Here is a 24405-nt window from a genome sequence, read left to right on the forward strand (position 1 = left end):
GCACTCGATTTTCCGGTTTAATTGAATTCTGGTTTAATATCGTTTTGGAACTTTCAGATGATATACAACGTTTACTGTCGGAACTTTTAGATGAAGTCACTGCAAACAATTTCTTTTAATCGGTAAAGAATTTATCAGCATTATCTTAGTTCACTTTTCTAAAAACAAATTATTTATGACAAATTGTTAGGCATTCATATATATAGTACCAATAATGAAGAAAAAGAAAAGGGAGACTACATAACTCTTAAAAAAGCAGACTAAATAGACAGACTTATAGAGGGGCAACTATTAATAGTAGGATGAATTGTATTGTATCAATTTATGTTAGGATATTATCAAAAGCTATATAATTACTTATCATATATGAATGTGTCTAATTTTGTTGTATTTCCGGTTACTTAGTATTCTACTCTACACTCAATCTATTTGCTTGTTCCAAAAGGTGAGTACATAAATAATTTCGTTCAAAGCAGACTACCTCGTGAATTTTTACGAAAATGGAAAAAAGTGAATTTCGTGTGCTGATTAAGCATTCGTGCCCAAAATCCGCAAATTGGGATACGAACTGCTACCCCACTGTGACTATTTTCTGTTTCCAAACCTAAAGAAATGGCCGGACGGTAAGAGATTTGAGTGAAATGAAGAAGTCATTACCGAAACAAACGCGTATTTTCAGAGCTTTGACAAAACCTATTATTTGGAGGGAATAAGAAAATTAGAAAAACGCTGGCCTAAATGTATAAAGCTAAAAGGTGATTATGTAGAAAAATAAAATGTTCATTTGCCGAAAAAAAATTTATTTTATTCAAAAAGTCATTGACTTATCAAATCGCCCTCGTATAATTTAGAATCAGACTTTAAACACTCTACACGTCCGTCTATTTTCAATATGTTGTCACATTATATATAAAATCCCATCATTTATTCGTATTTCTAATTATAGATATGATCTTAGAGGTTTTTACTTGCAGAATTTCTTTGCCTAACTATATTTATCATAGATATTCCTATATAATCTATAATCTATCAATTATTGAATTAAAATATTTTATCGGCACGGGATATTATTACAAAAACGTATATAGTTTTTGAATAGATCAATTTCTTGACATACAGGTTCTCTTAAAACCTCAGTTGGAATGCATAAATCAAATTTACGATACCCAAGCATATATAGAAAACTATCTATTTATCTATCATTTTCTATCTATCTATTTTATTCTGTTGAAAATGTTAATTATATTCAAAATCATAATAATTAATAAGAACGAATTTAATTATTAATTTAATATTAATTTTTAGTAATTTTATGCTAAAAATGTTGGGTTAGTGTACTTGCTTATTAAAAACTGTTGCATACTTTTCGGTTAATTAAAATTCATAATTAAAGTATTGAGCGCATAAAATTAAGTATAATAAATTATTATTTTATTCATAATAATATAGGCTTTTAATATAACTATTAACAAAAGGGTTATAAAATTAATAAAAATTAAATTTTTAATCTCGAAGAAATAGAAATAAAATAAAACAAAATAAAACTTGGATTTTTAAGCACATGTATTTCATGTTTTCCGATTACTACATGTTAAACGGCTAACTTACTTTCTACGTAAAACTTACAATTTATAACTAAATTAACAAAATGTAATATTAAAAATTTAAATAATTTAAAAGTAAAACTCATAAGAAAAACCTTTTCTCAGATTTAAATATTAACAGAATACTGAATTATCAGGTTTTTGTGGCCTTCTTATACCGACGATATTGGTTGTAACCGAAAGGACTCACAAATTGATTGTTGCGTTCACGTAGCTCCTGTGTTGCAAGGGCTTGTTGTTGTTGCTGCTGCTGTTGTTGTGCATTTTGTAAATTCTGTTGTTGCTGTTTTTGTTGTAAATTCCGTTGCTCTGTTTGATTTAAATCATTGCTTGGTGATAAGATGCCCGATTGACCGTCAAATTGTCCCGATAAGTTACTAGAGCCCAATAAACCAGACTGCTGTGCTACGCCACCTCCAAATTGATTTTCCGGTTGGTACTGCCCACTATTTTGTTGAAAGAAGCGTTGTTGTTGTTGCTGTTGTTGTTGCAACTGTAGTGGTGTCAATTGTTGACCGGTACGTAAGTTCTGTGTTTGTGGAAATTGTCTAAACGGTGTTTGATATGGATTTAAATTGGGATTAAGTGTCTGTTGATATGGTTGTACGGAAGATATATATTGCAAAGATTTAGCAATAGCATCAGGTATGGGCGGTGGTGTGGGTATATGTGCACCTTCGGCTCGGAAACCTATAGAAAAACATTTATTAATGTTTACGTATTAATAACATAATTAACCTATAATATATTTTTTTGTGATTTTACCGTTTTCATCTGCTATATAACGAACTGTTATGGGTGTTCCCTCTGGTGACGTATACGAATAGGATCCTTCTACTACTTGCGCTTCAACGGCTTCGCCAAGACCAAGGTTTTTGACATAACCTTGAGCTTGTGCTGTTGTACCATCCGCAGAAGCGTAACCATATGAGAAACTCCCATCATAATTCAAATCGTTCTGATAGGCTGTGATTGGCACAAAATTTGGTGGTGTTAACTGATTATATGGACGAAAGGATGCCTGAGGAAAAAGTGATTAAGTTTATTATATTAAATCTTAATTGTTGATTCCTGTTACTTAAAAATGTTTGTAAAAAATTTTATTTTTCAAAGTCTATTTAATTTTTCTTTATAGTTTAACACCCCACTGTACTGCAAATAGAGCAAATATGTGTAACTTGTCCTTTTTTTTAGAGATACGAAGTCCGCACATCTCTTAAAATAAATAACTCTTTTTAACTCTTTAAATCTCTATTTTAAATTTTAATCAGTTGCTGCCAGTGGCCCAGATGTCAGGTGGAAATCTTTTTATAGAATAGAAGTACAAATGTTTAGAAACTAAAAGTTAACATGAATGATACAAACGCAACGTTTGAAAGACGGCATACAGCAGAAAATAGTCTAACTGACTTTCGAACCCAGGAATCGTTTATATATTTTTAATTCTTTCCTTTCATTTAATTTTTTATTTATGTTTTTATTTAACTGTTACATTTTTATTTAAAAATTTTAATAATCTTATTTACCTGCGGACCTATAGGTGCAATTGGCGGTATAGTGTTAAGAGCTGCTAACGGATTAAGTTGGTTTAGATTATTAAAATTGGCTGGAAACGGTTGTTGACGCTGCAATTGCTGCTGTTGTTGTTGCAGTTGTTGACGTAATCGCTGAGTTTGTTGTTGTTGTTGCAGTTGTTGACGTTGAAACGGTGTTTGGTTGAATATATTACTTTGTTGACAATCAGAATGGGTGACTAGGCTAATTACCAACAGAATGCTAGCAGTTAGCTGAGGAAATATAAATAACAAATATTTGCATTAATATTAGCAAGAAAAAAACAAAAAAAAACTGATAGCTTAGTTTAAAGTTTAATCTTGTGTATTTAGAAAATTATAAATGATAATTAAAAGTAAAATCACTTCAAACATCGCAAAATGCTAGTCCACGTATGGAATTTTTGTATAAAAAATTTATCAAATTTGACAAATTGTTTTAGAAAGTAAATAAAATATATTGAAACTATTAGTTTCGATACAAAAAACAAAATTGATCGAAGAAAATATAAAGATTTAATTTAATTTGGTCAAATATTCATATTGGTTTAGTTAAGTTTTTGGATCATTTGTAAGCAAAAATTTGGACAACTCAATTTCAATACATTTTGGTTACGGTACATTATTATTTCATGTTAATTCTTCATGCTATACTCGTTATACTTAATTGGGACTAAAATGTACTAGCGTTACAGTAGTAATACTACTCTAGTGGAATCAAGTTATACTAGTACCTTGATGCCTTTATTTTACGTATTACATGAAACAAAACTAAATACATTTGCAAGATACTTGATTTGGATCAAACGATACTAGAGAGATTTGTGAGTTTTCTGCTATTTAGTCTAAAATATCTATTAAAAACATAAACTATGTTTCAATTAAAAAAAAATTGTCAAATACCAAGTTTTTTCTTCTTTTCTACTTGTGTTATAGATATATATATGTTATAGCTATAGATAGAAAATGTATAGTTATAGATTAATGACTACCAAGAACTTTTAGTCAAAAATTTTGCTCGGCTAGCGTGTCTAAAAATATAAAATAATTTTGATAAACTAACACAACAGAACAGTTTATAAAAAAATGGTCACTTATAATATTTTATGACAGAATTTCACACTTTACATATCTGCAAACGTAATGGTAAAGAGAGTTTTCAAAAAACGAAAGTACATTAAGACCGAAAAGTTTTCGGAAATTCTCATTTAAAATTCGCGCGCTGTATATTTTTCGATATTTTAAGTTTATGTAGTTTGGCAGCACTGTCCTTAATTACTATGCCAAAAATGAGCGCGATCTGTCAGACAGTTCGTTTACGGCAGCTGTTGAAACCAGTTCACCTCAGTAGGGCGTTGCGAAAAAAACAATGGAAAAAAATATTGAACAAAGAGTTTGCATCAAATTTTGTGTTTCGAACGAAATTTCGTGTGCAGAATCGTTGCGAATGCTACAAAAGGCTTATGGGGAATCAGTTTTATCGAAAACTCAAGTTTATGAGTGGTACAAAGCCTTCCAGGACGGTCGTACGACCGTCGAAGACATTTCGCAACGCACTACTGAGGTGAACTGGTTTCAACAGCTGCCGTAAACGAACTGTCTGACAGATCGAGCTCATTTTTGGCATAGTAATTAAGGACAGTGCTGCCAAACTACATAAACTTAAAATATCGAAAAATATACAGCGCGCGAATTTTAAATGAGAATTTCCGAAAACTTTTCAGTCTTAATGTAAATGGTGCAATCGAGAACCAACACACTGACACATGGGTGTCATCTGGCGAAAATGGATGTAGAAAATTGTAGGAAGAAGATTTTTTTAAATGAAAATGAAAAATTTTAATCTTAATATCGTGATATTAATAAGATATTAATACCTCAAATTAATATTAAAATAATGCCCAAAAATGGGTATTACATCCAGTAACTACTATATAAACTATACCGATGAGTAAAAGACAGAAACTATCAAATCTCTTTTTCTGTTCCTGTCCAGCTTGTAGAGAAAAAAGATTGACTACACTAGATTACTTTTAGCTAGAAGCTATCTCATATGTTTTCATTGAGGCTCAGACAAGATTAATACTACATGCGCCATTAATTTAGTGAGGCCTAATGTCATACATAGCTAAATAGCTAAAGTGTCTTTGTCTTCAGTAAAAATAAACCAGGTGTTGTTTTTTACTAAGCGATTAGATAAATTCACTTAACAGATTAATCCAATGCTGTGAGAACATAAAGATATTAACGATCAAGTGCTGCAAAGTAAGATCTTTTGTAACTTTTAGCCAAAATTCGTCCGCCTTGAACAAATTTTATAAATCGCTTATTTAAGAAAACTTTGAATTTGAAAGTCTTATGACTTAGAGATCATAATTTTGAGAAACATATGTTAAATAGGGTTAGTCGCACTATCAACCTCGCACAAGATGAAACTGGTAGTTTGTAACACTTTTAAAATGTTTTAATAATATTTTATTCAGAATATCCAACTTTATTTACCTGCAATTTTATTTTATACATTTTTTTAGCAATTTTGGTAACAAACTTATTTTTTTTTCTAAATTTTTTACATATGTCTTTATAAGATATTTAATTAAGTGTAAGTGTTCAATAGTTCACAACCCGGCAGGCGATTTTTGACTAAAATACCGAATTACACGCTCGACAAGCTCCGACAATTTGATACTGTCAACTTACTGTTCGATTGAGTTATTTTTCACGGCAAATCAATGACGTCAGCAATTTAATAGGAAAATCACGTTTTTACAGATAGTTTAAACAAAACTAATTCTAAATCAGAAATGTTTCTCTTATTTATACGAAATGAAAGAAAATGCAAACAATTGTTAACACAAGTAGCCCGACGCCCAGTTGGGCGGATTTACATAAACGAAGATGGGCAAGCAAGCTACAAAGAATCTACAAGTGTGCCAAGCAAACGTTCAAGAGAAGAAAAAAAATCTAAGTTGTTAACACTGCTGTAGATTTACTGGCACTTCCTGTGCAATTGCATTTAGAAAATATGATTAAAGTTCGATTTGGCTGAACGTTGCGAATAAAAAACAAGGGTTTCTAGGTATTTGAGAAGGTACTCTGTTTCTTCAGCAATAGTATCGAAATTCGGAAATAATTTTAGAAGATATTCTTCTTCAGTAACGGATTTACTTTAAAAAAATCCGAAGACAAACCATATTCGTTCGGTTGTTATTTATTTGTTTAGTAACTCAGTGCATATTTTCTATATCGCCTTATCTATGGAATATATACTATTGAAATAATAATGTTGAACGATCCATTCTTGTTCTTTTACGAAGTTGTATTTGTTATATCAGCTAATAAGCGCTAAAAAGTTGATCACAATCCTCTAGTCGCTGCTTCTCGTAATCCATCAAAGTCATCTATGCAAAATCTTTAATTCTGGTTACTTTGAATGTTTTTTTATTGTGCGTTAACTTCTTACGAATGTCACACTTCCAATTTAGTCAAGCCTTAGAAAACTAAAGGCCATCTTCACAGACATAACTTGAGTGGAAGTATTGACTTAAGTCATAATTAAGTGAACAACTTTACTGATTTAATTTATATTTAAGCAAGTTTTGATACTTGAAATACGACTATGAAATCGGCCCTAAGTTAATCCATACGCCTCCAGTGAGGCCTTGTTAACCATTTGGACATTTTAGATTTTATAGAGTGAATCCATTGTAATATAATAGTTTAAAGATCCGCTGGCTCTTTTTAGGAACTTTAGATAAGGACATCACTGTTTTATTCGGAAAACTACTGCGTTGTTATAATAATAAGGCCAATGACCCAAATGTTCACATTGGCGATATCGAACAGCTACTGGATGAACATATGCCCTCTGGACAATGCTAGAGAATGATTTTACCTACCAAGAGAATATTTGTTTTTAGTGTTAGTGAATATATGTATGTTCTCTGGGCAATACTAGGGAATGATTTTAAGTACTAAGAGAACATTTATTTTCATTAAGTTTTTGGAGTACATTTTTCTCATAACATTGAGATTTCATTTCAGTGTATCATAAAAACATTTGTTGATTAATTTTTCCCAAAATAAATATATACTTACATATTCGGGGTTTCTTATATCCATGCATCAGTTAAAAACTTAATAATAGGGTACTGATCATTATATTCTTGTAACTTGCTGATAGATTAAAGTGTGTCTGATTGTTGTTACTGTAAACATTTATTTTTTTAATTATTGGCGCTTAGGTTTCCAGTAAGAAAATAATAAGAGAACACTTTGAAAAAAGTAAAAAAGTAAAATTTTGTTAACAAGTTGAAGAGCAAACACTAGCCACTAAGCAGCATAACTTTTCCGACCTGTAAGCTGTTATCTAGGTCTCATCTGAGTTTTGTGATATTTATTGGTTTTTTATTGACCATTGACAGAAGGACAAATAAATTTTCTTTGCTTAAAGTACTTAAGATTTTTATCGTGGAAGTAAATTTAAGACTTCATTATAGATTTTTTTTGTATCTTTCTGCTTTTTTCAACTGTGAAAATTTATGATTCAGTCGAGCACAAAAACTCAATCAAAATTCATTTACAAATATTTTAGTAAAAAAGTATAATTTTTTTTCGCTAGTTTTTTATTGTTTTTGTTTTTGTTAAGAAGATTTGAGGTGTTTTTTTGAGTTATGTTCTGCGGTTCCATGATTTTTGGGTTATGCATTATAGATCTACTAATTTGCAGATCAGTTTTTGTTTAAAAGAAGGCGGTTGCTTTTAATGTTAAGGTCATTGAATTATAATCAAGTTTAATTTAATCCAAAGATACAGAAGACATTCCAGTTGCATTTATATATTAAGCAGTCTATTATATCCGTAAAAGATCAATTTCACAAAAACAATTCTTTTTTCAAAATTCTGATGTTTTACTTAATTATGATTAATAGTGTTGATATTCATAGTACTAAAAGTCTGTATGCACTGAGCTGTAGAAATGGACGGACCTCTTAAACACTATTCTTTAATATTAATTATAAAAAGGCTGAATAACAACTATTACTCTTCACCATAATTTCCTAAAAAATTTCTAATAATCTTGAAATCTTGGGTACATTCATCTTTAAGGATATCTTGAAGTACCCACTCTTCGTTTTACAATAAACTGGACTCATTGATGAAAGCAAGTACATATTTCATTATTTTTATGTTGAAGATATTATGAAATTAGTTAAAGAATGTGCCCATGTCTGGATCTGGGCAAGCTTCAAGAAAGTGACACATATATTCTAGTCAAGTGTTGGTGAACACGATTTATAGGAATTTTGTCAAGACAAACCCAGCATGGCACCATGTCGTCTTGTAATTAAATGCTCTGTGGGATCTAATTTTATCTTTAATATAACTATTATATTTTTGTAAATTAAGTAATTATGTCTAGATTTAAAGTACCTTTGGATACTTAAGTAAGATTAGACAGTGTCCTGCTCCCCTGCTATAAAAAGTTATCAATATCAATTTTCGTCTGTGACTGTTAAGAATAGGAATTCATACCAGAAGTGCTATCGAAGTATCACTGCTAATCGCTAACTCATAAGCGTGATTATACTCCCCATAATCACATGATCGGAACATAAAAGTAGAGTTCAGTTATAGTTTTATGCGTGTTCAGATTACATCGACATAATGTCAACTGATTTATTTCATTCAGATATAAATAGATGAAAATATATAAACTCTGCAAAATTTTGCTTTGTATTTCTAAAGAGATGTTTCTCATTAGACATTTTCAGTGTTCTTAAATTGACATGAAATTAAAATGACAAATATTTATGCGAAATATCTAAACTAACTTTTTGTTATTCATCATTATCAAAATGATTGATTATGTGAAATCTTGCAGGCTCATACGTTTTCATCTTTTTCTATCTAAATGAAAACAAGTCAGTAGACATTATCTCGATGTACATCTGAACACGCATGAAATCTTGTTTGCACATTCAGTAATTAATAATGCAAATTATGCATTTTTTCCGACACCTGCTATTCACAGAGTCAAACGCTGACAATTTAATCATAGGCACGATTTTCCGACCAATCCGAACATACTTATTAACATTTATTAACTGTGCGTGATTTAGTCTGTTCGTTATTTTAAAAAAACTCAACGATTTGCAACATTTAAAAACGTAATTTGTCTTTTATTTTAACAAAGTATAATTTTTTTCTTTATTTTTGAATTGGAAACATATTGAACGGAAGTAGGTTACTAATAGCTTAAACGCAGATAAAAATTGTAAATCCACAAGTCTTTATCTAACATAAAAATAGATTGTAACATAAATAAAAAAATGTTATTATAAAGTTTTTATAGTAGAATTTTTATATTATTTATAATATTCATATTAAGTAATAAACACAAATTAAACACTTTCTTGAAAACAAAAGCTAATACACATAGAACAAAAGAGTTTGATTTTATTCAATGTTGATGATTTAATATAATTTACTCTACTCTTGATGATTAAAAGAATATAGATATAGTAAATGATAAGGTATTTACCTAAATTAAATAACTAACTAAACATCAACAGACAAAAAAAAGCCTGTTTATTAAATATTATTTATTTTTCTAAAAAAAAGTATAAATAAAATTCTTATATTTTCAAAGCATAATAGTACAAATCATTAACTAAATAAATTATTTTTATTTTTACCATGTAGGCTATATGTACTATGTATATATAATATAAATTAGATATAAACTACATATAATAAATATTGAGTTTTCTGGATGTGATCATCGTTATAATACTTGCTTAATTAAACATTTAATCTATTGTTAATATAAATATTTATTATTTACATTTATATAAATTTATAAAATAAATTTATTTAATATTTATCTAAATTTATAAATATTTTGATTTTATTAATTGATGTTATACTTATACTTAAAGTTTATCAAAATTTTTAATCATATGGAGTTAAATATTTTCCCAAAAGTATGCTGCATTATATTGGATACAAATTTCATAAATAAAAATCTCTCTTCATTAAAATCTAAATATCCAACAGGGCTTTTCATTTTATTTAAATCTTAATAAGCTTAAAAATATGTTTGAATTCAATTAGATTCATTAGTAATTTTCTTGAAATCAGTTTGTAAAATGTATCTACAAAAGTGTCATTAGATGCAAAAATAATTTTCTTATTTTAACAAGCAATAAAAAAATTTTTGATAATAATTAAAACATAATAATTTTTATATAAAACCAAAATTCAAAGAGCTATCAAAGAGTTGCGAAAATTGTAAATATTTCCTCTTAATTCATATCGAAAACAATTTCAGAGATTTTGTTCTGAACGTGTGGGTTAAAACTATCGCTTCCAATTCAATTGTAACCGCTATTAACAATATTAATACTATTTAGCAAATTAGTAATCAGCGGCTGGAGTGGGTTGGCCTGGAATCGATGTTCCAAAAAAAAAAGATATTTAAAGCAGCACTTAGAATGAGAAGATTTGGACCAAAATAGTGTATTGCAGCATGTCAACAAGTTTGGAAAGCGATGAAGCCGCAAGAACTTTTCTGCGTCATTCTGTAGAGGCTTAATTACTTAGCATTGATTCTGAGCTCAGATATTTTGACAAAAATGCAATATGGTGTGAGACTATTAAATGTTACTTTATAGCTGATAAAAAGATGGTTAGTCTTCATGCTATATTTTTGGACTTCTTCTAGAATTTGTGCATTATAAATATGTGATCAAGGATAAAGTAAACTTATCCAAAACCAGAAACCAAAGATTCAAGTCAAGTCCTTGATTAAGTTTTTTTTAGGCAGAATAGGGTAACGAAATTTTAACAATAGGATAAACTTTCTTCTAGGTATATTTAGCTGAAGTGCTGATGCATGCGGCCTTTCAACACACTGTTATCGACCAGGAATATTTCTTTTATAAAGTTATTCGAAAGCTGAATATTAAGGAAACTGTTCTTGAGTGACTATACTAGGGAACGATGAAAATTAAGCGCTAATACTCTCAACAATAGAGTCCGTATCTATATCTCCAGAGTCGGAATTGAATTGGTATTGTAATTGACATCACCTGAAACAAATTAGTGTGGTAAATTAGTAAATAAGAGCAAATAAACTAAAGTTTAGTTTTTGAACTCCATATTAACTATCATGTAACAAGTTATGTTATGTTGTATTAAGTTATGATAAGCAAGTCACAGAATCATTTAGAAGGATACATTTAGAATCAGGCTACTTATTCGAAAACACGTTATTATAGCTACATATATAATAAGTGGTGTAAAGACAATGCCTGAACCCTAATAAAGAAAGTATTAGTACAATATCTTTTGTTTTAAATGATAGTGATATTATAACAGAGGTTGCTGAATAGCATTTATGATATATATTATTCTCTTTTCTTCTTTTATTAACAAAATTTATACATTAAAATAGAAGTATTTCAACAAATATTTTTTGTTTTTATATAGAAAAGAACTCTAATAGAAATGAAAGTATATCAAAAACGCTTCAAGAATGATTAATATTACGATGATAAATAAATGATTAAGCAAAATAATTAATTTGTAAAACCGTTAAGCTTTTAAGACTACTAAGACACAATATTTCACTCGATGAAGCAAAAAATTATTCAAAAGAATTAAAACCAAAACCCGCAGTCTTCTTCTCCAACAAGCAAATTGATTTCTCACAAGTCTATAAAGCAGAAGACACTCCCATCCATTAGACAAACAGCAAAAGTACAGGTGCAATTAAAATTAAATGTAATAAACTTGTAGATACAAAAAATATATTATATATATATATTTATAAAAATACATACATATATATATATCTTTTTTTTTCTTTAACAATATTAGTGTGGCAGATTCAGATTTAAAATGTGAAGTCTTCGGAGAGCCGTAATGAGCAACCAAATTCCGTGTTAAATCGTTTAACCATTAATAATTAAATAGAGTCAGATTAGACGATTAGTAGTTAACTTGAAAAATATAAAAAAAAACAAAATCAATTTGCAAAAGCATTTTAAATATTAATGACACATTATTAAATTAAAAAGGTAATAAAATTTCAGTTTATTTTAACAGATAATAAATGATTTGAGTGGCTGTAAAACATTGTCACGATACTGCCTTTTCTTATTATTAATGTTGCCTCCAATTAAGTTTGTGAACTGATTGCAATTAATTTAAAAGTTAATAAAATTTTTATTCTTAGTAAAATCCAAATTTTTGTAGGAATTGTATTTTACTCAATATATTTTTCAGAGGAATAAAATATTTCCAGTACATCGTATCAAATTTAAATAATTCTAAATCAAATTATATAGTTTTTATTTAATTTAATTTTAATAATTATTTTTAAGCGCTTGTATTCGTACCAATACTATTTGATAAAACTTTCAGTAGGGTGATCACCACCTTATCTTTCCCGTATTGCACCCTGCAACTTTTTTCTATTTCTCGAACCTAAAATGATGTTCAAGAGCAAGAGTTAAAAGCAAAATCACAGAGTAATCTGCGATTGGCATGCGACATAGTTCAATGGAAATTATAAGTTTCGACTTTTTGTTCCTCCTCAGATTTTTAAGGTTTAGGTAATGTATATTTATATCAGAGGAGAACTATATTGATGGAAATAAAATAGACCGAACACAGCCAATTATATACGACACGATTAGTTATCGCTTCTAATTTGACGGTCACGAGTTCTTAGACTGGTACTTGCAGTCTAAACAAATTATATATGGACTATAAACTAATTAAAAAATTCGAATATTTCCTAAGACCCCTGATGATGAGTACTTGGCAATACTTAAAACAGAGTTCTATGGTCAGCCAAATTTCAATAAATTAACTAAATTTTTGTTCTTGTCTTTTCTTTGCTATTCGAATCTGTTTAACTTTTGAATAGTTTCCTTTCGTCGTAAAGACACGTCACTCTTGGCAAGAAAAAATAAACATAAAACGATATAAAAAAATTCAATTGCAAACTATCCTAATCTTAAATGATAATTTGATAAAATGATCATTATCATTATCTATCACAATCATTACAAACTATTTTCGTTCCTATTTTGTAGTCTAAAAATTTTAAAATATTTTTCTTCAACCAATTCGGAATATATTTCGTATGTATGTATACACAAAAAACAGACTTTAAAAATGGAAGAAACTAGCACTTACAGCACTTTTTTACACTTATAAACTGTAGATTGTTTAATTTTCATTTATTTTCTCTAACAGTGATAACAGTATCATCATTAAAAACCTTAATGAGCAATAAATTGTCATTAAAATAAATGTAATGTTGTAAATTTAAATCTTTTAAATTAGCAAATAAATGATCATTTAGGAGCTAAATGATAATTTATGCTTTAATCTCTCAATACTATTTTCCTTTCATATTCATATCATTTTGCAGCGCCTTTATGCATTTATCCCCAACTTCTTTATTTATATCTGCCAACTCTGACCGCAAACATATATGTTACATGTTCTCTGTAATCTACAGACCTCATTTCTATCGAAATGTGGTCTACAAAACTTTGTTGGCAAAATTCAAATTATTTTAGCTTGCGTAGTTTTCTACGTTTTACACTTGACCGCCTTCGTTTTGCGTTTTTGAATTGCGGCAAATGACTGCGGAAAATATGCAACATCATAATTAATTTAGCCCCCATATTTGCATTGGCGGCGTTTGGATGATACCTGCAATTTACTGGCAACCAAGTAGCATTTGTGGGTGTCTTCACTTTAGGCTGAGAAGCTTAGAATCTCCTAACATTTATGATAAGTGCAATGGAAAAAAAAAAATTCAAAAATTCATAATTTGTGCAATTTTAAGACATGATTCACTGTGGTATCTTTGAGGTTGGTTTGGCATTTACCTTGGCAGAAGAATATGCAAAGCTACGAAATTTGCAGCGAACTATAAACTAAAATTATTAATAATTACAAAAACAAAAGCAAAATTCTTGAAAATGTATGATTAGCAACATTTTTCTTAGGTGTGAACTATTAAATAGCAAGAAGCGAAAATTTTAAAGACATTTACATGCTTTAATTTCATTCTTAAATCTTCCTCGGTCTAAATATATAATAAAATTGCTTTACAAAATTGAAAGTCGTTACAACAATCACGGAACTTTGCATCTCATCACTTTACCCATGTCACCCAGGGCACTTTGACCTTTACGTCATGACAAACTCGAAGCGAAATATTCTGAATTGTAGCAAATCGTTTATGTTGCAGCTAAAACCTCGTTGTAGACTCCCCAGTGACTTGACGATGGTTGCCAGTTGCCACGACAAGTTTTGTAGCGCGTTGGTGTTCGCTGATAATCTTGCTGCAAAGTACTGTCAATTTAAATCAATTACCTTCGAGCAATTCAATTTGAAATAATCATAATTTGTAGCGATATCGAATCGACATAATTTTAATTGCAGATGTAAAATCAGCGATAAGCTAAGACGGTAGTGACTCCATGCTGCGTACAGGGCAGGTGTTGGCGTTGAATCTTAATTATTTCTACTTATATTAGGTTTTTTATTAAATCATCGGTGTGACAATAAGAATTTTATATAATTTTAATTGAATATTTCGTAAGCAGGAATGTTAATTAATAGAGTTAGAGTAACTAATAAAATGCATGAAATATGAAAAAGTTGTCTTGGTTATTAAAGTTATTAATTAGTAGAATTCTAATACTTGTTTCAAGGCATCAAAAAAGAAAGTGTTGTCTCCAAGGTACAGTAGTCAAAAATCGACATAATTTTAATTGCAGATGTAAAATCAGCGATAAGCTAAGACGGTAGTTACTCCATGCTGCGTACAGGGCAGGTGTTGGCGTTGAATCTTAATTATTTCTACTTATATTAGGTTTTTTATTAAATCATCACTGTGACAATAAGAATTTTATATAATTTTAATTGAATATTTCGTAAGCAGGAATCTCAGTTAATAGAGTTAGAGTAACTAATAAAATGCATGAAATATGAAAAAGTTGTCTCCAAGATATACTTGGAAACAACTTAAGTTGGTTCCAACTTACTTGGAAATTACATACTTAAGTTTAATTATAAAATAAAGTTATTAATTGAAGAATCTGAATTAATAGAATTCTAATACTTGTTTCAAGGCATCAAAAAAGAACGTGTTGTCTCTAACGTACAGTAGTCAAAAATCGACATAATTTTAATTGCAGATGTAAAATCAGCGATAAGCTAAGACGGTAGTTACTCCATGCTGCGTACAGGGCAGGTGTTGGCGTTGAATCTTAATAATTTTTTCTGATATTAGGTTTTTTATTAAATCATCGCTGTGACAATAAGAATTTTATATAATTTTAATTGAATATTTCGTAAGCAGGAATCTTAATTAATAGAGTTAGAGTAACTAATAAAATGCATGAAATATGAAAAAGTTGTCTCCAAGATATACTTGGAAACAACTTAAGTTGGTTCCAACTTACTTGGAAATTACATACTTAAGTTTCAATATAAAATAAAATTATTAGTTGAAGAATCTGAATTAATAGAATTCTAATACTTGTTTCAAGGCATCAAAAAAGAAAGTGTTATCTCTAAGGTACAGTAGTCAAAAATCGACATAATTTTAATTGCAGATGTAAAATCAGCGATAAGCTAAGACGGTAGTGGCTCCATGCTGCGTACAGGGCAGGTGTTGGCGTTGAATTTTAATTATTTCTACTTATATTGGGTTTTTTATTAAATCATCGCTGTGACAATAAGAATTTTATATAATTTTAATTGAATATTTCGTAAGCAGGAATCTTAATTAATAGAGTTAGAGTAACTAATAAAATGCATGAAATATGAAAAAGTTGTCTCCAAGATATACTTGGAAACAACTTAAGTTGGTTCCAACTTACTTGGAAATTACATACTTAAGTTTCAATATAAAATAAAATTATTAGTTGAAGAATCTGAATTAATAGAATTCTAATACTTGTTTCAAGGCATCAAAAAAGAAAGTGTTATCTCTAAGGTACAGTAGTCAAAAATCGACATAATTTTAATTGCAGATGTAAAATCAGCGATAAGCTAAGACGGTAGTGGCTCCATGCTGCGTACAGGGCAGGTGTTGGCGTTGAATTTTAATTATTTCTACTTATATTGGGTTTTTTATTAAATCATCGCTGTGACAATAAGAATTTTATATAATTTTAATTGAATATTTCGTAAGCAGGAATCTTAATTAATAGAGTTAGAGTAACTAATAAAATGCATGAAATATGAAAAAGTTGTCTCCAAGATATACTTGGAAACAACTTAAGTTGGTTCCAACTTACTTGGAAATTACATACTTAAGTTTCAATATAAAATAAAATTATTAGTTGAAGAATCTGAATTAATAGAATTCTAATATTTGTTTCAAGGCATCAAAAAAGAACGTGTTGTCTCCAAGGTACAGAAGTCAAAAATTACAACTATACTACACTAAATTAAATATTTGGTGTACTATATACTATACTAAATTATAAATTGGTATACTATATACTACACTAAATTTTCACTGTATACCATAATAGTGCGACTATAAAATTATTGATTAAAAAATCTTGAAGTACTTAATACAATCCATCAAAAATGAAAGCATTATCTTCAAGATATTATGGTTGTGGACACTGACTACTGTACTGTATAGTGCAGTGTAAACCCACTATATAGTAATAAAATTATTAATTAAATTATTTATTGATTATAATTAAAAGGGTGAGCGAATAAAGTCGAGATAAGCTTACATAATATATGTTTTATGTGGATAAATAAATATCCTTTTCTAGCATGTTTTATGATTTGACTCAAGGTTCCAACGTTTTAGTATAAAAGAGCTATTAAACTTGGAACTACATATTAACTTTTATCAATTTATTATTTTACAGTGTCTTGAAATAATTTTCGTTTTATATTTTACTTACTTACGTACTGTAGTCCTCTTATCCTCGTGGAGCATAAGACCTCAATTATAAACACTATTCCACCTTTTGTTACCAGTTTACTAGTTACAACTATTAGCATTGAAGTGTCTTATAAGATTTGTATGTCGCCGACTCTATAGCAATTTATGTTGAAGAATTGTGCGTTGCGACTTAAAGATCAAGTGCGTGCCCTTCATGGAATTAGAATATTTTACTGAATTCAATTTCTTCATCTGGTATAAAATGTCCGCCGAGGTGTAAACTCCCACCAAGTAATTCATGGTCAGATTTTGTATTATTCAAAATTTGTAAGTTTACAGTTTTATAAGGTGATTACAACTTTTCTGTATCGAAACAGCTTACCGTATAGCTTGTCTTGTGGACCGATGTTTTCAGTGATATATAAGTAAACAGTATATGCAAGTCACTGGTCTAGTTTTAGATTTGACGATTGGTCTTTAAATAGATACCCGTTTAGTCTTTTTCTATATAGCAGAAATTTGAAAGTATTAACAATAAATTGGCTAACTGATAATCTATTCCCTTTTAACTCTTCTTACGATAGAGGAAAAACATTCTTTCAAGGCAGAATCCAATTTCACTGTAATGTTTTCATCTTATTTCGCTAAATCACAAAAAGAATCTTCTCTTCTTGTCAGAGAAGAACTAACTTCGTGTAAGTTTAGTTTTTGAATTGGGTTAATTTGGATGTTTCGGCAAAAGGTCATTTATGTTCCATGTTTCAATTCATTTTCTTATCTTCAATCCAATCATCGTCCTCAAGGGATTTCGTTAGGTATTATTTGTATCTGTTTCAGTCACCTTATTATAGAAATATACAGAATTATAGTCATTTGAGTTAGGTGAATCACAACAAGAGAAGATGAAGGCGTGCAATTTCGTTTTCGTATTGAGTTTATGTAGATGTTTCGGCAAGAGTTCGTTTATGCTCTATGTTTTAACTTATTTTCTTATCCTCATTCCAATCGTCTTCATCAATAGATTTCGTTAGGTATTATTTCTATCTGTTTCAGTCACCTTATTATAGAAATATACAGAATTATAGTTATTTGAGTTAGGTGAATCACAACAAGAGAAGATGAAGGCGTGCAATTTCGTTTTCGTATTGAGTTTATGTGGATGTTTCGGCAAGAGTTCGTTTATGCTCTATGTTTTAACTTATTTTCTTATCCTCATTCCAATCGTCTTCATCAATAGATTTCGTTAGGTATTTTTCTATCTGTTTCAGTCACCTTATTATACTAATATATAGAATTATAGTAATTGAAATTTATATGAATACAACGTTTGCAGATGTATATAATAGTAAAACATTTACCCAAAGCAAAGTTGAAAGCATTGTTACCGCTTCAGATTTGAAATTTGACAAATGCTATGGATTGAGCATTATCTAAGATTATATATTCTACAAATTTATATACGTGTACATACAGGTTTGTATGCTCGACGGTGTATGCAGTTCATGCTTCGTTACTGTGTCAAACTGTGAATTAGCAGTCAACGTGTTAAGTTTTGCAGTTCTGTTAAGTCAGTTAAAATTAATTCAACAATAAATTTTCGGAAATCGATACTTAACAACTGAAACTTAACAAACGAGATTTTCAACAAATTCACTGCACTGGTCAGCAACAAAAATTTTGTCAGAATGAAACATTTGCCGGCTTTTTGTCAAATGAATGTACTGATGTGTCTTGGCAATCTCATAAAGTTCTCATCTAGTCATTTGGGTTAATGTTATGGCGTTCAGATTGTACATAATTTATGGAGCATTTTGGCACTACTGGCTTGCCAATAAAATTTTAATGTAAGCTAAATAAATTCATTTGGAAACAACCCACGTCTCATAATTTTGAAATATTTATGCTTTCATTAAATTTGAATGAATATAGGAAATTTATTAGTGTGAGTATAATAAAATCTTTAAAAAAAAACAAAAAATCATCTGAACTTATCCGAGTGCATAAAATAAAATTTTTTTCTATCGATATCTTAAAACTGTATTGCCGAAATCTTCGTGTATGATGAACCGATTTATAGTTGCAGCAGCATGAAGAAGGGATCAAAAAATTTTCTCCACTCTTGACCATTGTCTGTTGTTCTTCCTATTTCGATTATCGTTTTTTTTTCTTTTTGTTCTTTTTGCTGTCTCTAAAAGATTGTCCTTTTATGTCAACCTTAAGTGCCCCTGAGGTCTTTTATATTTAGCCTTTCCTTTCGTATGTATTTGAGAATTTTCCACTGTGGTATTCTTGGCGCATGATCGAACCATTAAAATTGACTGCACTTGACTTTATGTTGGATGTTAAACTATTATAGCACACTTCTCACTTTTTCCCACAATTTTCTTAAGGCATTTTATTTCTAAAGTATTACTTCACTAAGCTCTTTATTCTTTACTGATCAATTTTTCATACAGTGGAACCTTAATTTGAACCTTAATTTTCTTGTCTATCTGTTGTTTACTAATATATTTGCGGTTTTACTGTACGTTCGTTGCTTTTGTGATTTGGTATCGTGTTTTAAGATATACATATCTTTCTGCATTTACGGATTGACCATAATTGCCCCCAGCGTAGCTGAAAGGTGCATATGGAACAGTGCATATGAAACAGTGCAAAATGGAACAGTGCATATGGGACAGTGCATATGGAACAGTGCATATAGAACAATGTATATGGGACAGTGCATATGGGACAATGCATATGGGACAGTGCACCCCCTTTAAAAAGCGTGTCTTCCTTCCTCGGTCTTCCTTGTATATTGATTGTCTGAATTAAAGAATTTTTGGTAGATATATCTCTATCCTAGGCCGAGAAGCCACCGTTTTGATACAACAAGCAATTTTTTTAATGCACATTAAGTCCTATACTTGTATAAGACAATTATATTATATTAAAAACTAATAGTTTTCTTTATTCAAAATGCAATAAAATTTAAATTGTTTTTGCATTTTTATTATATCAGAATATCTACACAATTTTAATGATATCGAAAATATTTACTAAGTAAAATATGTGTCTATATAAAAACATATGTAAAACATGTGAATACAACATTCAATTTAATTAATTTTTTTTTCAATAATTTACCACAATTGACAAGCAATTAAAGAGGCTAAAGTATCTTTAACAGAATTTATGTACGAAATATGTTAAGCAAAATAACTTAACAAATAAATATTGTCAATAATGAACTTCCAAGAGAAGCACTGCATCGCAGCATCACTCAGTTCATGCTTAAACGTAGCACTTATATGCATTTTAGGTGCGTTTTATGAGGCCGCGTCCCACACTTGCATATTTGATTCGCGGTTTTTATTTTTTTTGGTATCAATTTCAATTACCGCACCGCAATTCACGGGAATTTGCAGTTTTTTCTATGTTGCAAGCAATTTGTACTTGCATTTGGCAAATTAATTAATATGCAATAATTTTTCAAAGATTTATTTTTAATTGAAAACTTTACCGTAAAGATTCTCATGGGGCTCTTAACGCTTCTGCTTTTGAATCGTACTATATTTAATTGAGCTAAAACTTAAATGTGAGCAAGTTTTTTTCACGGCAATTTTATTTACATAAATTATTTATTGCATAAATTAATAAACTGCATAAATTATTTATTAATCTATGCGGACTTGTTATAGAAATGTTGTCTTTATGACTTAAATAACGTTACTTTTCACAGAGCAGTATATAAATTTTATTTTATTTAAATTAATTTTGCAGAAATGTCAGAAACAAGTTCAATGTGCTTTCAATATTTTTAATTCTTTTAACTATGAAGTATTTTAATTAATATTTTATTATATATTCAAAGAAAATTAACTTAATATTTTCTCATAAAATAATATTAGGTTTCTTTAGTTATTTATTTCACCTCTTCAAAGAAAACCCTTAAAATAGTTTTAGATTATATAGTTTTTCTAGATTTTTTATTCTGACATAATAATTGAAAATAAATATCTATATAAAACTAATATCAAAAGTGCGTGATCACTTGATTATATTCTCATATAGTTGATGGTGGTGCAGCTATAATCTCTATAATTTAAACCGGGTCAAAACTGCCTAAAAATCTTATATCTGAATTGTCTCGTATGAACAAAATAATAAGCTTCTGCATATTTGATAAAAAGGAGCTCTATAATTTAAACTGTACCGAAACTGCATAAAAATCGTATATCTGAATTGTCTCGTATGCACAAAATAATAATTTTCTGTATATCTAGTCAAAAGGAGGCGTACGATATAAGCAATATAGCTGATACACTTGAAAAGAACAGTGCTCTAAATTGCTTAACAGAATCCAAACTCGTCTGTTAAATATAGCTATATAGCGATATAGTTGATACGCTTGAGAATTGCTTAACAGAATCCGAACTTGTCTGCTAACAAGTTCAGCAGGGCTGTCCAGACCAGATAAAATCGCGGGTCAATTCAAATCACTGAATAGGCTGGAGGGCCGCAGAAATAAATATATATAATTTATATAATTTTACCGGAGAAAACAAAAATACAGCGATAATATTAAATTTAGTTTTATGAATTCTACAATTATTTATATTTAACAATTCTATCAACATCAACATTATTAATACTAGTTTTTGCCATACAAAAAATATCTAATTTTTAATGTAATAACTTACAGCACTGGATACGAGTTTTTTCAACCAGTTGTACAAAGAAATATATACTAAAATCTTTGTAAATCAAGTAAATTAGCGTGAAGTGTAATAAATTATTTAAAACATCCCAAATAAATGTAATTTGGGATACCATAAAAATAAAATACTGTAGTTATCAAAACACAACAAATCGAAAGTTGCCTAATTGTGGTAGATTAGACACATGCTGAGGGCCGCATGAATCCCGTGGACCGTGCTTTAGATAGCCCTCATCTAGAGAATAATTTTGAGCTTTGTATTCGTACAAACCCAAGGAAGTATTCGTTTAATTGTCGCATTAAGCCCCGGAAAGAATTAGAAGCTTACTTTCAGACGGCTGCCAGGGCTATGTTCTATGCCACTCTGTGGGCCGGTAACTGAAGAAGAACAGTGAAACGCGTATTTAGAGAGCTACGTTTCTAACGGAATGATGGCTTAGCATAACCTCATAACAGAGTTCAATTCAAATTATTAACACAGTTTCTATGCTTTAAATAGAAAGTTCGAATTATATGTTATACATATACATTACTTTTCGCTTTAAACGAACTTTTCGTCACACCGAACCAGGTCAAAAATTCCGCATTTAATTTTAAGAATTATTATTCTTCATTTGAGGTTTTCACTTAAAACGAAACATTTTGTCCGATTAAAGCGAAAGGTATTATATTAAAAAAAAATCTCTATTTTCGCCTTCGATTTCAAACTTCAAATAAGAAAATGACAACATTTTTAAAAGATTTATTTAAGAGAATTGTTATGGATATCAACATCAGATAAATGAAAAGTGATTTATAGAACTTTCTTTTAACTGAAGACTACAAATTTTTTCTTAAAATATTTCTAAGTTTGTTTTGTGAAAAAAAAAAATTGTAGAACTTTCCCTTATAAATCTTTCCAGGAGTAATGACTTCTTATTAAGCTTTAAAAAATTTTTTTTTTCAATTCTTTTCATTATAGTCTAAAAATCGTTACATAATATTTTTGCTATTTTTAGAAATTTTTTTAAATATTATTATGGCTGTTTTTAAAAAACAGACGAAAACATAAATAAATTAATTTTTATTATTCGCATAAGAAGAAAGTTCGCTGAACTCTCAAGTCTAAATGCGAAATTAAAAACTTTCTTTTGACTTCTTGCTAAACAAATTTATGGTAAGACAGATTATAAATTCTATATAATTTAAACCTAAAATTTGGAATTTTAAAGCTATTACATAATTTTATATTAACAAAAGAATATTTATATTTAAAATAGTTTAAAATGCAAATGAAGAAAGAACTTTCAACTATAAAAGAGAAATTGTAACCAACAAGAAATTAGTTCTGCCTTTGATTCCTAAACACTAATAGCTGCTTAGCATCAGAAATTCTAATAAAAATGTATAAAAGTGTAAGTTTAAATTTTCAGAACAAGCTTATATATACATCAACAAGCTTGAAATACAATTTACAATAATGGTTTTACCTTTACTCTTAGTTTATCTTTTTTGGATTACTTTCCTTGGCCGCTGCTGGTTCCATTGGAGTTAGCACAAAAAATTACGGCATTGGTGAAGAAAAAGAGAAAGAATTCGTAACCATTGTTAAGTCTGCAGAAGAAAAACAACCAGATGGTTCCTTCTCATTTGCTTATCAAGGAGCTGATGGTAGTTTCCGTGAAGAAGTCGGTAAAGTTATAAACCCAGGCACTGATGACGAGGAACTTGTTGTTCACGGCACTTACCGCTATGTGGATGAAAATGGTGAAGAAGTAGTTGTTAAATATACAGCTGGCAAACATGGTTTCGTCCCAGAAGGTACCAATATACCAAAAGAAATATCTTTGGCAGCTGCAGCAGCTGCAGAAACTGCAAGGCTACATCCAGAGGATGTTTAGAACTAATTGAAATTTTATTTTAAATAATCTCAAACCTGCGAATAGAGTATGACATAAATTGTGCCAACATTAGTTTAAAGTATAAATTTAAGTTTTACATACATACCACAAAAGCCTGAATAAAATTAATTATAATCTATTAAATAAAATATCTAAAGAATTTGTATTATTTATATTATAAAATCAAATGCAAATTTATTGTTTGTCAAATGTCAATATTTTTGCTATTCATATTAAAAGCATTACTTCTAACCTTTACTTAAATGACAGTCTTAAAGGTGCAACACATTAAGTTAATTTATAAAATAATAAACTGTAACAAAATAAACGCCTTTCAAAAGGCAAACACCTTAAATTACAATTCCAAAGAAATAACAAAAAAAAAAAAAAAAAAAAATATAAAATATTACTGGTAGTAATAATAACATGAAGAACAAATCTTCAGTACAATAAGTACCCACCTGTCTTCTGAACGGAATTAGTGGATGCAACTTAAATGTTACCAAAGCCATTATCACCAACTTGGTTAACAAATATAGTAGAAAAATTCATGTCTTTGAGGCTTTTTAAAATAAATTTAAATCAAATTCTTTCATTGGACTAACGCAAATTATTGTAATGAAAAGAGTGTCTTTAATAACAACAAAAGCGTTAATCCAATGTGCAAATATGCAGTAGAGGAGCGCCCCAAACACCTCCAAAAACATTGCCACACAAC

The 24405-nt window shown here is 29.3% G+C and overlaps 2 protein-coding genes across 2 annotated transcripts; one reads left to right on the forward strand and one right to left on the reverse strand.

Moving 5' to 3' along the window:
- Positions 1 to 1737: 1737 nt before the first annotated feature.
- Positions 1738 to 5680, reverse strand: LOC119674116 (probable serine/threonine-protein kinase yakA). The gene is made up of 4 exons (XM_038085240.1): positions 5660 to 5680; positions 3131 to 3391; positions 2370 to 2625; positions 1738 to 2294 (listed from the first exon to the last, which is right to left on the reverse strand). Exons 1-4 carry the CDS (start codon positions 5678 to 5680, stop codon positions 1738 to 1740), a joined length of 1095 nt encoding a protein of 364 aa, XP_037941168.1.
- Positions 5681 to 23189: 17509 nt separating this feature from the next.
- LOC119674117 (endocuticle structural glycoprotein ABD-5-like) lies at positions 23190 to 23687 on the forward strand. Its single transcript, XM_038085241.1, has 2 exons — positions 23190 to 23201; positions 23289 to 23687. The coding sequence occupies exons 1-2, from the start codon at positions 23190 to 23192 to the stop codon at positions 23685 to 23687; spliced, it is 411 nt and encodes a 136-aa protein (XP_037941169.1).
- Positions 23688 to 24405: the final 718 nt, after the last annotated feature.

This window comes from Teleopsis dalmanni, chromosome 2 (genome assembly GCF_002237135.1).
Source record: "Teleopsis dalmanni isolate 2A chromosome 2, ASM223713v2, whole genome shotgun sequence".
Taxonomy (NCBI): domain Eukaryota; kingdom Metazoa; phylum Arthropoda; class Insecta; order Diptera; family Diopsidae; genus Teleopsis; species Teleopsis dalmanni.